The sequence below is a fragment of the Labrus bergylta genome, chromosome 16, assembly GCF_963930695.1.
Source record: "Labrus bergylta chromosome 16, fLabBer1.1, whole genome shotgun sequence".
Lineage (NCBI taxonomy): Eukaryota > Metazoa > Chordata > Actinopteri > Labriformes > Labridae > Labrus > Labrus bergylta.
The window spans coordinates 21,450,360-21,467,198 of NC_089210.1; the positions used below are offsets into that span (position 1 = coordinate 21,450,360).

General features: G+C 40.2%; 2 protein-coding genes across 3 annotated transcripts; one reads left to right on the forward strand and one right to left on the reverse strand.

The window, feature by feature from the left end:
* The first annotated feature begins 309 nt into the window (after positions 1–309).
* Positions 310–7,247, forward strand: LOC109985896 (ER lumen protein-retaining receptor 2). The gene is made up of 5 exons (XM_020636320.3): positions 310–569; positions 2,716–2,816; positions 2,930–3,088; positions 3,246–3,498; positions 5,801–7,247. The coding sequence occupies exons 1-5, from the start codon at positions 479–481 to the stop codon at positions 5,833–5,835; spliced, it is 639 nt and encodes a 212-aa protein (XP_020491976.1). The 5' UTR covers positions 310–478; the 3' UTR covers positions 5,836–7,247.
* A 1,229-nt stretch (positions 7,248–8,476) lies between these two features.
* LOC109985871 (lipid droplet assembly factor 1-A) lies at positions 8,477–11,729 on the reverse strand. Of its 2 annotated transcripts, none has more exons than XM_020636298.3 (5): positions 11,575–11,729; positions 11,216–11,348; positions 10,906–11,074; positions 10,664–10,809; positions 8,477–9,999 (listed from the first exon to the last, which is right to left on the reverse strand). In XM_020636298.3, the coding sequence occupies exons 2-5, from the start codon at positions 11,327–11,329 to the stop codon at positions 9,943–9,945; spliced, it is 486 nt and encodes a 161-aa protein (XP_020491954.1). In that variant the 5' UTR covers positions 11,330–11,348; positions 11,575–11,729; the 3' UTR covers positions 8,477–9,942. The 2 variants fall into 2 exon arrangements, with proteins under 2 accessions (XP_020491954.1, XP_020491953.1); XM_020636297.3 differs by having other exon boundaries at positions 11,216–11,329; positions 11,575–11,727.
* Positions 11,730–16,839: the final 5,110 nt, after the last annotated feature.

The window sequence follows — 16,839 nt, forward strand, 5'->3', positions numbered from 1 at the left end:
CACAGCCAGTTATTACAAATTTAAGAAATCCTGTTTGAGGTTTAGATGTTAAAGGGTTAATGCACGTGCACTGTTCTGTCAATACCTTTAACTAAATCTCAGCTGGACGTTGGAGTCATGATATCTACCTTTTATTTAAATACAGAAACAAACAGCTTTGTAATTTTCTTCTAGGTAGTGGTCCCCACCCAGAGTAATGTCCTACCTCCACCATGCAGGGCTCTGTGGGCGGGTTCATTTGGTGCTGACGGTCAGGTTTCTGGTCCAATCAGAACCCCGCTTTGTGTTTTCTCACGCCCCCTTCCACGTCGACCTGCACTCTCGCCATATTTTCAACCGTGTGAATCCCGCAGCCCGGTTAGCGACTAAGTCCAGGAGGAGAAAGCATTGACACAAGAAAGCATTACGTGAGAAACTTCAAAGGGGAAAAGGTGACACCTGCGTGATCTTCGTCTCTGCGTCTGTGAATCCTGCAACAATGAACGTGTTCAGACTGACAGGAGACCTCTCTCATCTGGCTGCTATCATCATCCTGCTGCTCAAAATATGGAAGAGCAGGTCATGTGCAGGTGAGCCACTGGTATATTTTAGTATAACAGAAGCTACACTGCTATTTTGTTGACGTTACCGGAGAACTTAGTCATTGTTGACCTCTAAAGTTGTCGCTTTTTATCGGTGTCTCCTGTGGCTAGCTAACGTTAGCATAGCAGGCTACACGCTTACGGTCCACACTCATTCATTTGAGCCAATGGCTAACAGTGTTAGCATTGAATGTGCTTACTACCGATAGGATCCAGAAGCTGCAATCATATCGAGTCGAAGTCATCTGCTAACTAGAAATATATAGTAAGTTTAATAACGAAATGTGAAATAATGATGCTCACATATACGCACATGTTTAAATGATTTCAGCACATAGTTAACTAAACCAAACGCTGTTGGATGGTTGACTTAGTGTGTTGGTTGCCTATTTAATTGCATGACTGATTAAAAAGATGCAGCTCATTTGTTTGTGGAGTTTTATTTCCAGTTGCACCGATTTGTTTGGTTTCACTCGGTTCATTTGTGGGTCGGTGCTCGACTTCTCTGGTCTGACATGTGACGTGGCGGTCTAGAGGGCGCTACGGAAGCTGCTAATCTGATCCAAAAAAACTTCATAATGCATACATGACTAAACAGTAGATGTGCAATTTCCTGCCACGTTTGTTTTCTGACGCTCCCACGAATCTGATGTGTATATAGTAAACAGTGAAACAGTGATTTGTGGATGCACAGTGCAGGATCACACTTTGTTGTGAGGAGAAATGGCTCTCTTGTTTGTGTTACTTATGTCTACATGCTCGAGTTTTTGTTATTTACTTCTCTTTGGTTCTGCATGTTAGGATTAACATTGGAAAGGTCCTGGAAACGATTAATCCAACCCCTTTAAATCAAACACTTTCTGCTGGGCCCCCCTTTGACAGATGAAAATATCATAACCCCCCCACCCCACCTTTCACCTTCCACATCGACATATCTGCATACACTAAACACTCTGTCAGCTGTCAGTCAGAAATGCCTTTATATTTAGAATGCATCTCAAACTTTGGCTGCAAATGACAGAATATCAACTTCAGTGTGACAACAACAAAAAACTAACAACAAACCCATTTTAAAGAGAACGTGATAACAGTGATACCATAACAGGAAACACATTTGTAAACTCTCTGGTGTAGATTCATTTTCAGCCTTACATTCACCTGGAAGCCCTTTCACAAAATGTGCCATGTTTTGCTTGCAGTGAAAAACGATGTGTATTGTTTTTGTTAAGCCTCTCCGCCCCCCCTGTCATAACTCCAGGCCCTCCCAGGGGTCCTGCGCCCCACTTTGGAAATCACTGCTCTAATGGGATATAAAGGACAATCGCGCAAAGTGCAACACGGGAGAGATTTTATTTCTAGGACACCCAATAGACACACAATCCGCAGAAATAACACTAATGAAATACACTACAGAGAAATATAATGACAATATTAATTAACTGAAGGTGTGTATGCGTTCACATATGAATCATCAGAGAAGAGGGCAGAGTGTACTTTACACATCTTTCACATTACAGGAAGGGAAGAGATAGAACAGCAGAGAGGTGGAAGCCATTATTGTTGCAGCCAAGGGTCCTGCTTATCCTATGATGAACTATGGGGGCCTGAAGCCCACCTGAGCATAAATAAGGGGATAAACAATCAGGGGTGTATTTTGGAGAGGATCCCAAGCGTTAATATATGTAATCGACTCCCTCCTATTGGCAGTTAAAAGTTTCCAATTAACTTCACCTGCAAATGTTTTAGGACTGAGGGCACAAAAACCATGTTTGTTCCACCTAATTGAATTTGAACCAACATGAGAGCATCTCAGACACATTCAGAACTTAAGAGTGTAAAGTTTAGGCATTGCTAAGATAAGAGAAATATGCTCGCACTTTATGTAACGTTTTAAAATGTTAATATTTTTATCTATTATTAAAAAAAAAAGAAAAGGAATAAAGTTTTATGTGTTGGCCTATGAGGTGTTTTTTTTTTTTAAATAAAAAAGTCACCCAGTCACCAGTAGAGGTCACTGTTCAATAAGGAAAATCAAATTCATGATTTGTCAGCACTACTCTACAACACTTCTGTGAACTAGCTGGAGACTTTGGCATACCAAACTAAATGGGTGAATTTGTTATTTCTGTCCAAGGTATCTCTGGAAAGAGCCAGATCCTGTTTGCCATAGTGTTCACCACACGCTACTTGGATCTGCTGAGCTCCTTCATCTCCCTCTATAACACATGCATGAAGGTAAGACATCCGTCCTGTCCCAGTTCAGACCATTAGCCTCCTGGTACAGGTCCTGCATTCCTCCACAGTCCCTTCAGCCCTTCAGTACAGAGTGTTTCCGTTCTCTTCCCCAGGTGATCTACATCGGCTGTGCGTACGCCACAGTCTACCTGATCTATGTCAAGTTCAGGGCCACCTATGACGGCAACCATGACAGCTTCAGGGTGGAGTTCCTGGTGGTTCCTGTCGGGGGTCTTGCTGTTCTGATCAACCACGACTTTTCTTTCCTGGAGGTGAGTTCAGCCTCCTGTGTTGTTGCAAACCTGAGAAATAAGTCATTGATAAAGAGCTGAACGCCATACAGTGTAAATATCATGTATATTACTTTAGAATGAACAAAAGTAACTTCATCTTTTAAATCACTGCCAATCATTTCTAATCCGTCATCAGATCCTGTGGACGTTCTCTATCTACCTGGAGTCGGTTGCGATCCTCCCTCAGCTTTTCATGATCAGCAAGACCGGCGAGGCAGAGACGATCACCACCCACTACCTGTTCTGCCTGGGCATGTACCGGACCCTCTATCTCTTCAACTGGATCTGGCGTTTCTACTTTGAGGGCTTCTTTGACATGATTGCCATTGTGGCCGGTGTGGTCCAGACAGTCCTCTACTGTGACTTCTTCTACCTTTATGTCACCAAAGGTGGGTCTCCTTTTGGTATCATCCGTTATTACAAGAACCCAATTAAACAGAAAAAAGAGCTCACTTATCAGGAAGCAGCAGTCAGACGTATCTACTTTAATTAGTTTATTAATTCTTTGAATTTATTACTTTTTATACTTTTGTTAAAATATGATCATAAAGGGACATCTATGTGCTCGAGCTGTGTCGGCAGCTTTTATTTTTTAAATTATATTTGTGGGTCTTTTTGCCTTGATTACATTTGACAGCTGATGAGAGACAGGAAATGTTGGGAGTAGAGAGTGGGGGGGCCGCGGTTGGATTTGAACCCACTACTGCTGCGCTGAGGACTATTGCCTCCGAACGAGTCATGACTGCTGGGCTATTGGCGCCCCCTGGGTCGGTAGCTTTGATAGCATTTTTGGATAGTACATATTGCAAGAAATAACAAAGAAACTTGTCCTGTGCAGGACAGGTAAGAAACTCGAGTGGGCTTGTTTGAGGACCGTCCTTAGACAAAGTTTTAAAAAAAACAAAAAAAAAACAGGAGTTATTGTATGTTGGGCCAAGAAACGCTTATAAGGGTTGTCTTCTCTGGAAGACAAATGTTATTTCTATTTCAAATCGTTCAGTTATTAGCAACGATTTGAGCATATCTTTGTGACTGTTGAAGAGGACGTTGATAATAATTTAAAAAAGCCTCATCAGTTTAAACCGTTTGGCACTACATATCAGTTAAACAATGTTTTTTTTTATGTGAAATTTCAAGCCCAATAACTACATAAACCTGTGGCTTAGACTGAGATATTAATTTAATAAATACAAACTTTTTTCTGAATGCCATCAACACGCCATCATTTTTACATGGTTTATTTGTGTGGTCATCAGTGGTCACCATCTTTGTAGTTTTTGTAAAAGTTGTCGTTTGAGCTCTGACTTTTTTGACCACTTTGGGTTGACAGATTTTCACTTTTTTGAATCAATAAAGTTTATTTTTTTCCTCAGACAGCCACAGTCAAACGTGTAAAGGGCCTTTTCATGCTCCTCAAGGTTATCTTAATGCAGCGCTCACATGTCTATACGTCTTTTCAAAGCGTCATTGACTGGTTTAATTATTCTTAGTATCCCCGTTGGGCCTGAGGCGATCGGTTCTTAGTGAAACTTTGACGTAACGATTCTTTTTCCAGGCAAAACCGCTTTCTAAAGTCCAGCTGTAGCTAATCAGAGTGTGCAGCATTCTTAGATACAGAAACATGGTTTTCATCCACAGTCACAGTCATTGAAGTACAAGCCTCCCTCTATATTTAACTAATAATGACGCTCCATAGTGGCACAGGGAGGAAACATGCTTTTCGCTGGACACACAAAGGAGATTTTGTGCGAGGATGACGGTAAAGTTTAAAGTACGCACTTGATCTGGCTAACGTCGTATTAGCATCGGCTGAACTTCAAAATCCTTTTTTCTCCTAAAAGAAGGACTGTGGTTTAGATCGTATCCTCTTCCGTACAGTTACATTAGAACAAAAAAAAAGGCTTGTGTGTGAATTCAAGACAGTCAGGTCTTTGCTTCTCTAATAATACACTCTTCATTAACGTCATGGTGCTGCTGAAACCTTCGCTTCTTACTCACCTGTACGAGCACGGCTTGTTATGAAACAACAGAGAAGAAGAAAACCTCTCAGTCCTTTGTTTGTAGAGAGCAAAACATCTGTGCATTAATTACAGCTGATACTAGAACGTATATCTTTTTGAGTCGTTATATGTTCTGACATTTTACATAATACAGTAGTTCAACCTTTTCTGCATTTTAACTTAACTTCCTCTTTGAGAGAGTCTGCAGAGGTTACTCTCAAAGACAGGGAAATGTAGTTCTCTTCATCTTTCACAAACATGTGTCAGTAGTATCAATATTCAGAGGAGGAAGGAGCATTTTTTAATATGTTTGATGTTTTGTAGGTTTATTTAGAGAGCTAGAAAACAAAAATGTGCAGGACAGAGATATAAATCAGGGCAAAAACTTAGTTTAGTGATGTTGTCAAGAAGAAAAAGTTAGCTTAAACTCAGCAGAACACCCGTTTTCAGCAATCACTGCAGTCTTCTTTCTTCACTGCGATCATGTAAGCGTCATGAGCATCAAACGTACACTGCATCCCTGAAAAGTTGCTTAAAGTGTTTCATTTTAATGTACGATAAGGGGCGACTTCTAAACCCAAACCCCGGAGTCTGCCTTCAAAGCCCCTCAGTAAAAGGAAACTGGCATTTTGCAGCTATGAAACTAACTGATGTAAATGATCAATTTCTTTCCTTGTTATCTCTCCCTCAGTGCTGAAAGGCAAGAAGCTGAGCCTGCCAGCGTAAAGACGTACAGGAGACGAGGACTCCCAGCAGACTCAGGGGGTGTGGAGATGACTTCATGGAATCTCGTGACCTACAGCAAAAGATGCCTGAGACAGAGAGACAACTATCGGGGGAGGGAAATAACACTAGTCTTCTTCTACTTGATGATTGCAGATTGAACTGGTAAATGCCAACAAACACCAGAGCTGAACAAAGATCATCCCGGGTCAACCTTTGGATTTCTGTGTTCAGCATCTTGCCTTAAACTTCTTTTCATCGCTGTTCAAATAGGAGGAAAGGCTTCTTCTTTTTTTTTTTCTTTTCTTTTTTTTTTTACATGTGAGGTGTACACGCTTTATTTTTTTTATTATTTTTTATAATGTCACAAATAGGGTCGACTGAGACGCACCTTGTTTGGCTTGTTAATGAAATGCACAAATGTACAGTCTTATTACAAAGTGAGAAAAAGAGTAATGTATCTGAGTGCCTGATGAGGATTATGTCCGCTTTCTCACAGTATTTCTCCCCCTTTTTTTTTTTTTTAACTTTGATTTTTTTTATCCTTTAGTTAACTGTATGCATAAACTGTAATCCCTGTACCCAAGAGGCCAACAGCACGAGCTCCTCACTATCCATTTAGTAAACTCTCAACATTTTATCTTCTCTAAATATCTACGCCTATTTGTAAGCAGAACGTATGAGAGGGTTTGTAGGTTTAAAAAAAGAAAAAGAAAAGAATAACCATTTAATAAAATGCTTTAGTTGCCAGCAACCTTGACGGTTTAGATGTCAGTATTTTTAAAATAGTGGCCATCTTACTTGGAGTCAAACATTTCACGTGTTTGTTTATTTTTTTTAATCTTCTTTTTTGCTCAGCTTACTTTGTAAAAAAAAAAAACAACAAAAACTTAAAGGCAGTAATTGTTCTACAGCTTTAATATAGATGTCATACAATCTTCAAACTATGCTACATCACATTTCAGATGTAGACCAGGCACGAGCTGTGTTTCTAGTATTGCACCTCCGTAACCAACAGTGAATAGTGAGTTTTCTTAAAGGTGAAATCAGTGACGTCGGAGTTAAGCAATAATAATAATGAATGACTGAAAAATGATCATGTCTCTCACACACGGGGACGAGAAGTGTGAGGAAGGAGTGCAGGTGTTTGACGGGACGGGAGAATTCCCCCCCTGCACTCCAGTGGTGACATTTCAAAGGTTAACTGTATGTCGAGTTTGAACAATGAAACCGGTTTGACATATAAGCAGGTGTGATGATGATGATGATGATGGTGCATTTCTATTGACTTTAAAGGCCTTGTGTCAACTCCAATTTGTTTTCCAAATTAGTCATTCCTAAAGGAGTATTTCAATTTCTATATTTTCTTTTTTTTTTGCATGATACCACCTCCATTAAAGATTTTATGAGAATCACTTTTCAGTGTTGCTCTTCTTTGATTTAAGTCATGTTGGACCTTCAGCAAGTAGACGAACAATGGATGGGTTAAAAAATGCTGCTTATGTCCTTTTCACACGTGCACTCCTGAAACTTCTCCAACATCTCCCCCCTATTCCTTGAGGGGGCGTGTCTATGTTCAACCACATGTTATGTGCATTAGTAGATAGAAGGGCCAGCCCTGATGATGAGGAATGTGAGCCTGATGAACATAGGGTCTGTTTTTAAGGGGGAGGGGGATTTCATGTTAATGAGGGAACCTAGGGATGACCCCTTCCTTGGATTGCTTGTTCACACATTTCCCTCAGCTTTAAGTTTTCCTTGTGGTTTAGGGGGGAGGCGTCGTAGAAATCCAGTATGGCAGAAAAAGTGACAGAGTCTGACTTTATATGGAGAGTTTTTTGCCTTTATATCCAAACTACATGATACTTAGACAAGTTCACAGTATAATCCATGGAGTGGGGCAGAACATGCTGGTGAGCAGTAAAGGGGATGAAACTTTAGTCCACAAAGATCACACAGGTCGTGTGATATGAACATCATAAGCCCCTCCTACTTGCTCATGGTGAATTTTCCTGAATATTTGTGTATATGTGCTGGCTCACCCTGACCTCAGATCTACATCTATGGGGCTGGCAGGAAAAACTCTGGGTCAAGTCGTGGTAAAACAGAGCCGCGCTTTGGGTTAAGACATGCAGCTTTTTGTGAAATTTTCAGGAGCTTTGTGCATGTGTGGCAACTTTTTTTAATATCGTTTCTGCAAATGTTTTACAACTAAGAAAATACGTTCATTGTGGTGACGGAAGTATAGTAGAACGGCCGTGCATGATGCTGTATTATTTAATTGCATATTTTAAGACCTGTCAAGATCAGCACTGATTGGTTATATTTCCACGTCATTACTGTGAGTAGAAGGGAAAACGCCCCTTTCTAAAAACAATTACTAACGTGTTCATAAAACTAATTCGATTTTTCCCCCTGGTTACAGTCTTAATGACTGACACGCCTGCTGCACACAAGATGAGGATTTTTCAGTGATATTTATTGTCTTGTCTTAGTCTCCATCCCTTAATGCCTTGGTCTGGTCAAAGTGCATATGAAACTCTGACACACATGGGTCGTTCTCAGGTCGTATTTAATCGATGAAGTGGTTCTCGTAGAGGTTTGAAATCATTAGAGTACTTCAAGGTAAACTCCCGCACACAGATTAATGTTCAAACATTTATTGGCAACATGTCGGACCTCCATCAGGCAAAAAGTCTGATAACATAAAAGTCACTGCAGTTTGTTACTTAAAAACATGAATTTATAGAAATGTTGAAAATCTTGATATTTCTGATCACAGAGACGATACATGCAAGTATTTCATTTTTGATCAAAAGCTTGTTTTATGTTTTTGGTTTTCACATTTTATTTATGATGAGACACTAAATACAGAAACATGATTTTATACATTTTAACACTTTTAACAAGAAATCTTGAATCAGTGTCATCTGAGAAGTAACCCTCCAAACACTGAAAACAGATGAACAAGTTGCTCTTTTACAGTAACAGATTCATAAACATGTAACAACTGTTTTGTAGTGCAAATGTTGCCGTTGAGGCGTGTGCATCACAAATCTGCACAGTAAGGTTGTCAGAAGTGTTCAATATTTGGATACGTTTCAACAGCATGTGTTTAACACGATACAAGCTCGGTACATATATTTCATTAGATCGTTGCATAGGAGAGGAATGAATCCATTAAAAATGAGTAATCTCCTGCACACTGTGTGTAAATGAGTTAACTAAAGGAGTCATTGAAAAGGAAGTTACCCAACATTGGGTGACTTGGACTTGTATTTTTTGTTGCCGTGGAATCAGAACAGTTATTATGAGATAGTATGATTTTAATTAGTATCATATCAAAGTTTAAAATGTGAGTAGCCACCGTGACAACCCGACTGCACACACAGCCTGCGTTCATAGGCTGCGTTCACACTGCAAGCATTAATGCTCAATTCTGATTTTTCCTTTGCTCAGATCTGATTCTGATCATTTGGCTGCTCACACTGAATTTTAAATGTGGCCTTCATGAGACTCCTGAAGGAATCCACATTAATCAGATTTGTAAAGATCAGATTCACCATGACTTGTATTGGTCACACTGTCATAAAAAAAAAAAAATCAGATCTGAGTCCCATGGGAGCAAAAAAAAAATCAGATTCAGGACCCTTTTGTCTACAGTGTGAATGCAGCTCAGACTTCAGCAGACTGATCACAGTTATCTACTCTGTAAGGGCATGACATCATTTACTCTTCTCCTCTTCTACTTGAAATAGAAAAATAGAAACACACATACAGATAAGACGAACATGTCTATGAAGGCCTTTGATTGTTTTCTTGCTGTGGTTGTAATTAAAACATATTAAAATCATACTTTCTTTAAAGTATTTGGTAATAAAAGAGGGCTTAGTAACCGTCAGGGTGCCTGTGTTCATACATAGAGATGAGTCTGCAGATCCCAGACTTAAGCCACCATACAGTACAGTACGTTTAGATACTATATCCTCTCCATCCTGGATCCATCAAGCCTCAGAAGTGCTGATTTAAGGCCGCAAGTTCACTCAGAGATTTTCAAGCTTTTCCACATAAAAGATGACCAAAAAAACGAGAGTCGGAGAACGGCAGCTTTTACATCTCCTTCTGTCCTAAAGTCTCCCCTTCACTCTGCTCCTCCTGCATGTCACCCTGAGTGTGGTCGAAGAAAAATCAGACAAGAGAGATTAGAAACAACGTCACAGATTTGAGTTTAAATATGTGCATGGTATATATCTCCGTTTTCAATAAGAGGTCTGCTCAACTCTGATTTTTCATTGTTTCACTGACATTTCAATAACAGCCAAATTGAACTAAAAAGTCACACGAAGCCTTAAATGTTAAAAATACATCCATTTATTTTAATTCATCCTATATCGTAGCAGGGAGGCCCCACTGACACCAAGGTCTCTTTTCCAGGGGTCGCCCTGCAGTTATGCAAGCAAAACCACAACAAGATATACACCTGAACACATTACTCAAACATTCATAAACATAAATACATCCTTGTAAACTGATATGCTTTTTCCAATTACTTTTCCATTACTTACAATATAACCTCTATAATGGCTTCATATGATTCCGGGCGGGAGAGCTTTAAGTGCTCACAGAATGGGTGTAAAAACACTAAATGCAGTCACTCGTGTTCTGTCCTTCACTTAGGTAATATCAAAGCAACACAGCTTTTGATAGAGGTTGATACCAAGGCAACAACACTAGTAGTCCCATATGCTTAATATTGTGTAATGACTTGTAATGAACAAATTTATGTTTACACTCTGAATGAAGCGAGCATGCTGAGTCTACAGAACATTACCTTCCTGAGATGGGGGTAGTAGCGGTTGAGGATGTTGGAGGAGGTGAAATAAAGCACATAGGTGATGAATGAAGCCACAGCAGAGAAGAGGGCAATGCCGATGAGCACGCTCACTAGAGTCAACCCGGCTACACACAGCAGGAACACTGACAGACACAGAAGACAGCACAGTTAGAGTTTGAGTTAAGACTACTTTAAAAAAAAAAGAAGATTTCAGTCAGAAACAACAGATTCACACTTACCTTCAAAGAAAACAAAACCTACAGCTGACATCACAACGGTCACAGCAGCAAAAGTGAGGAATAGTCCAACAGGTAGTGCAGCCAGGGAGCTGAAGAGCAGCGCTGTCAGAGCCAGCATAGGGTGACTGCTGAGGTACAGCCCCAGCCTGGTGTTCATCAGCCTCGTCACCTGTTGCAGACACACACACAGATTACTGGACGGATAGAAACATAATGTGATCCAGAGCAGGGGAGAGAAAATGTCCCACTCTGATCTCCTGATGTAAACAAAGATGTTTGGGGCACACTCAGGCATTCACATTGAAATTACCCTGGGGTCTTCATAAAGCTGGTTGAACTGGGTGGACCAACTCCCCCACAGCTGCTGAAGCTCGGACCCACTGCTGCAGCCGCTGCTGCTTTTGCGCTCCATCTCCTCAGACATCTGATCAACACGAGAACAGCTGGATCACACAATGAGTTCAACTTAATCCAGCATTTTGATTCAAAGCTTTAAGGTCAATTCCTTTATTTTAAATCAAAGATGAGGCCCTGACTTTATTATTCTTTAGTGACTGATAAAGGAGACTAAACTTCAAGTTAAGAAGCTGTATTGAACCTGAGCTGTTGAATATATCACTTAAAAACATTTCTGAATCAAATAATAAAGTCAGGTCAACTTATACGTACCTTGTTTGTTTGTTTATGTCGTGAGTCTGGTTTGATCCTGAGCAGAAGTCAGCTCACAGCGAGTGAAACTGTGTCCTCAAGTTGCCTAAGACACTCCAACTCTAACAACACACCCTTTATAAAGACCCAACCTCTTCTTCTTTGTCTTCCTCCTCCTCCTTCCTCTTCCTGATCAGAGACTAAAGAAAGGCCTGTTGGTGTTGTTGCTGCCATCTGCTGTTATAAATATTTATCTGCATGGCCACTGTTAAGATTTATTTTTGGGATGTTATGCTTTTTAGAGAGAGAGAGAGAGAGAGAGAGAGAGAGAGAGAAAGAGGGGAATGACATGCAGGAAAGGAGACTCAGGTCGTGTTTTAACCTGGGCGGCCCAGGACTACAGCCTCTGTAGGTGCAGGAAATAACCATGTGCAGGAAATAACCACGAGGCCAGCGGCACCCCACTAGGAGAGCTTTAAAACCCCAGGACTTACAGGGGTCCTAAAAATATAAAAAAAAACATTAGTTTTTTAAATATTTTCTTTATCAATATTTTCAAATATATATTTTTATGGGTCCCAAAATCGCATGACAGCACTCCTGTTTATTATCATGTAATCATTTTTCTTATATATTTTCCCTACCAGTTTACTTTACAGTTTACTGAGTTCATCCTTTCTGTCACCTCTGCATACCCGCCTCCAGAATATTATTTAATATTTATTTTATAATAAACTTCTACAATTCCTACAGTCTATCCTAATATGATTTGTACATTTCTTATGTTTCACAATTTGGGATTAACAAGATACTCGACCCATGTGCAGACTCATCAAAATGATTTATTCAACAAGAAAGGCAAAAATAAAATGTGACTTTTTCTTCGTTCTTAATCAAAGACCATCAAAAGTTCAACTTAAAATCTGACAGGAGAAAAAATAAGAGCCACGAGGATCTTAACACAGGGAGGTAAGACGTGTGAACTGATACAGAAGGGAGGGAACACAAAAGACTAAATAGACACAGGGATAATAAGACGAGTGACAATGACACAGGTGAGGACAATCAGGGTGTGGCTAACGATGCTTTTATGTTAATACAGGTTAGAGCTATGCTCACTAATAAATCAAAGGAGCTTCAAACTGGTGAGCAGATATCAAAAAGTGTAAGAGCCTCCTGGACAACAACGAGAAGTACGGTAAGTATGAGACACAGGAATAGGATAGGAATACAGTAAATGCTAAATCAAAAACTCCAAGGACCTTTTTAAAAAAAAATTAAACACTTTATCATCGCTGTATGTTACCTTTTTCTTTTTTTAAAAAGAGAGCACATTGGAGTTTTCTAATAAACCATTACATGTCATATATATATTAACTCAATCAGTTGAAAGTTGATTTGCATCATCATCTTATTTATATTTAAACTAACTGGAGTAGTATGGAATAAATGTCATACAGATAGATGACTGTAGGGTATCCATGGAGTCATGAGTGATCAGCGCCCTCCAGTGGCTGCAGGTAAGAACGACAACATATTGATCAATCTGTCTGTCTGTCTGTCTGTCTGATCGAATTAAATGTTTTAAGAGGTGAAAAGGAGCTCCCTGTTTCTCTCTTATTTTATCTCAGGTGACTCTTATGACCTTAGTTTGGTGTGAGGATTCAATCAGCATAGTCAGGGCTCCATAGACAACCTCAAGAAACCACACAGTTAACTTCTATTTAACATGCTGCACTTTTTGTGTTGAAACATCAGGGAACATGACACCTGCCCAGGTGTAATATACAGTGTTGGCAAAGAGTATACAAACCCTCTTAAACTTGTTGCACTGCTGCCTCAGACTACTTTTTTATGAGGGAAATCACAACAGTATTTCCCCCAGACGTCCCGAGGAGAGGGGTTCCTGGTTTTCTTCCCAGCTGTCACACTGAAACAGCTCTTTAAAAAATAATGACTGCAGTGTCTCCCTTTCTGCTCTGTGCTGCCATTAGACGGTTTACAGCCAGCCGACTGCTCAGACTATTAAATGACTGAACTTTCCCACTATCTCTGATTACTTCTTCAATCAGAGGCAGGAGTTGCTGGCCTCGCCATCGACACACACAAATTAGGTTTATCCCCTTGAGTTTTGGATTGCATTAAAAAAAAGAACACGGCCACATTACTTTGCCGGGGAAATGGCAGTGTGAGCACTTCTAAACTACGAGAGAGCGACATCCCAGGGACCAGAGATGACAACTTATTTGGACCCTCTATAGCTGCGAGCCATACTTATTAATCACACTCTGTTATATCGAGTACAGGAGGAGAGACTTCGTCCACCTCACAGACTGCTAAACAAAATGAACTCAGTGAACCAAAGCTGGAGGAGTCATAGAGGACTGAGCTGCGTGAGAGTGCAGATTGTGCTCACACAAGGGCCATCTACACAAAAGCCATTTTATTCTTGCATTCAGCCCAAGGTGGGAAGTGAAAACCCTGTAATTATGTAGTACTGACATGTGTGAGGTTGTAATATGTCTAACTGTCAAGGATCTGACAATGGTTATAGATTCAAAGTGTGTCCATTAATAAGCAACTGAAGATAGTTGAAAGACTAACTTAAAGTGAAGATAGATAGAAGTTTTTATGTCTGAGTAGTGTTTTTCCCCTTAGAGAAGTTGGATTTCTTTCCATATGCAGTAGGTGTAGTCTATGGCAGTATCCCCCCCCCAATCCATTTGGCGGTAATGCTTGTAACTGTTTGCCAACTGCTATTGAATAACAGACAGGAGAAGAAGCTGACGCAACAAAACCCAAGAAGAAGAAGAAGGAGAAGAGCAATATAGCAAGATGACGAGGTGTGGAGATATTTCATGTTTCCCAGTGCGGTTTGTCATTGGAAACACGTCAAACATGCTAATGAACATTTAATAGCCTCAACCCCGAGGTGCCAATCATGCAAACGAAAACAGGTGTCCAACAACTAATCCCTGCTTAACCTACCCCTGTTCCTTTAAAACGACTCTGGATGTAAAAGCAGAGAAGGTCAAGGTCATTACCAGAGCTATACCTTTCAAGAGGTAGTCGCCCATTTGCAATATTAGAGGACTTCAAGTGCTAAAAGTGCCCCATTCTGTGCTCACTTAAGCCGGCCCGTGTTCCTGCATTTCAAGGTGTACACGATCAGTGATTGAGCATGAATAATCACTGCACCTCTGCTATTTACTAACAACAGATAGATGGTTCTGCCGTGTCTTAAAGCTATCTCACAGTGACTACACAAGCAGCCTGTTGAAATACAGCCCCAATAGTTGATTTTAACACAAATACCAAGCCAATCATGGTTTAGGATTTTTGGTATAAGCACCATGGATGGAGGATCAGACTCCAAGGGGGGCCCCTGCCACCCCTGGCTAGACCTCTGGACGCGCCCCTGATCCTAGTCAGGTGTGCAGACCTCAAACAAACGGATGATTTTGCACAATTTTTTGACAGTAAAGTGCAACTAATGCCCATAAAGATATCACTGGATTTCTTTTTGACAAACAAAAAGTAAATATATAAACTGTGGTTAGTTTTTTGGGGGTTAAATTTCGACAGTAATGTTAATCTATGGCCATTGTGACAAACATCTTGTGACAGGCAGCCTGCACTTCTTTGCTGTTGGTGAAAATTGAATGTTTCTAATGTGTCCTGTCTACCTGTTGAGCTGAGTGTATTCGAGCAAATTGTCTGTATGATATGTCTACTGACAAATCCCAACTCCTTAATTTACACGCTGCAGCCTGAATGTGATTGATGAGCTGTCGGTGATTTCAATCTGCCAGAGCAGGAGTGTAAAATAGTCAGATTTCTCCTGTGGTGCAGTGTGACCTGATGCATGTCCACCTCCTGTGCTGCTTCCAGAATTATATCACGAGCTTGTAAGAGACGTCTGTCCTTTACTGACAAGCTGCAGCCACTAGCCTGCTGTGTCTAATGAGAAAATAAGAGGAACCTGGTGCTTTTGTTTTCTCGTCTAAGCTTGTCACTCTCTATACCCCCATATCTCCATCACACTAGCCGTCTCTTCGACTCTCCCAGCCCTGTTTTGTTCACCTCACTTTGAAGTGGCAGAGGAGCGTTCGGCCCACAGCTGGGCTGCAGGAGAACAAAATGTCTTTGGAGTTGTGTCCTGTGTCAAATGAGATACTCCTCATTGTCAGTGGTTGTCGTTAAGATAGATGAAGGGGGGTCGTTGTCTGTTCCTGTCCTCCTACTGGGGAGTGTGTGAGGATCAAAGAGAGCTCCCTGGAGGGTCATAAAGGGCACTGCAGAGGATGGAGTGAGAGCTGCAAGTCAAAAGTCTCAAAGCCCATTAACAGCCGTAGTAGCATCACTTCACTCACACACCTTTGAGTGTGAAGAACGATGAAAAAAATAAAGAATACAGGGAGATACTGCATAGAGAAAAGGATAAGTTGTACTTCATGGGAAATGCTTTATGCATTAGACACGATTTATACGGAAGCCCTAAGCAGGATGAAACAATATTGTTAAATAGATACAATTATGGACAAGTTCAATCGATTTGAGAAAAATTTATATTGCAATACTCCTTTTTAACCAGCAGAGGGTGTCATCTGCTTCAGGCTTCTCTTGTACGACATCAGTAGTTGAAGAAGAGACCTCAAGATTGAAAAGTATTACTTATATTAATAAAAAATAAAATAAAGAAAAGGGATATTTTACATTTTTATCGTCAGAAAAAAAAAAAAAAGATTTAGATTCTTTCAGGAATGGACTTCAGTCTTTTGTCTTTATGAAAATTAGAAGGAAAAAAAACGTGATTAGGTCCTATATTGTCAATCCAGTATCAAAAACACAGGCCCTAAAAGCTGCTGATAGGCAGATTGTGTTACGTTAGGAATGAGCCGGGCAAACTTTTTACCCTTGTGTTCATTCCACATGCAAAGCTACGTTTAATAAGCACCTGTTGCAAATGTAGCTTAGCTGCATATTTCCATTTCAGACCTTACATTTGAATTCATCGTTGTCTTTCTTGTTAAGGTAATATATTTTCCACTATGGTAAATCATTCCTTTAAGTAATTCAAACTGCACTAACAAGATCCAGTTTTAGGAGTCAGATGTCGCTATTCGCTTCTGTTGGCACATTTTCCGTCTCTGTTGATACAACCAACATCAGGTTTGCTTTATCAACTTTCAAATTATGAGCAGTGATTAAATCTGCAGTATAATTGGTGTATTTAATCAGTGTTCAGTCATAACGAATCAACACTTCTGCTGTAGTCAATCAGAA

Bases quoted from the DNA above. Each gene is read 5' to 3' on its own strand.
- LOC109985896 (XM_020636320.3), top strand. From the start codon at position 479: ATGAACGTGTTCAGACTGACAGGAGACCTCTCTCATCTGGCTGCTATC. The intron at 2,817-2,929 runs GTAAGACATCCG...TCTCTTCCCCAG, and splicing joins TCTATAACACATGCATGAAG to GTGATCTACATCGGCTGTGC. The intron at 3,089-3,245 runs GTGAGTTCAGCC...ATCCGTCATCAG, and splicing joins ACGACTTTTCTTTCCTGGAG to ATCCTGTGGACGTTCTCTAT.
- LOC109985871 (XM_020636298.3), bottom strand. From the start codon at position 11,329: ATGTCTGAGGAGATGGAGCGCAAAAGCAGCAGCGGCTGCAGCAGTGGG. The intron at 11,075-11,215 runs GTAATTTCAATG...TGTCTGCAACAG, and splicing joins AGCTTTATGAAGACCCCAGG to GTGACGAGGCTGATGAACAC. The intron at 10,810-10,905 runs GTAAGTGTGAAT...TGTGTCTGTCAG, and splicing joins AGGTTTTGTTTTCTTTGAAG to TGTTCCTGCTGTGTGTAGCC.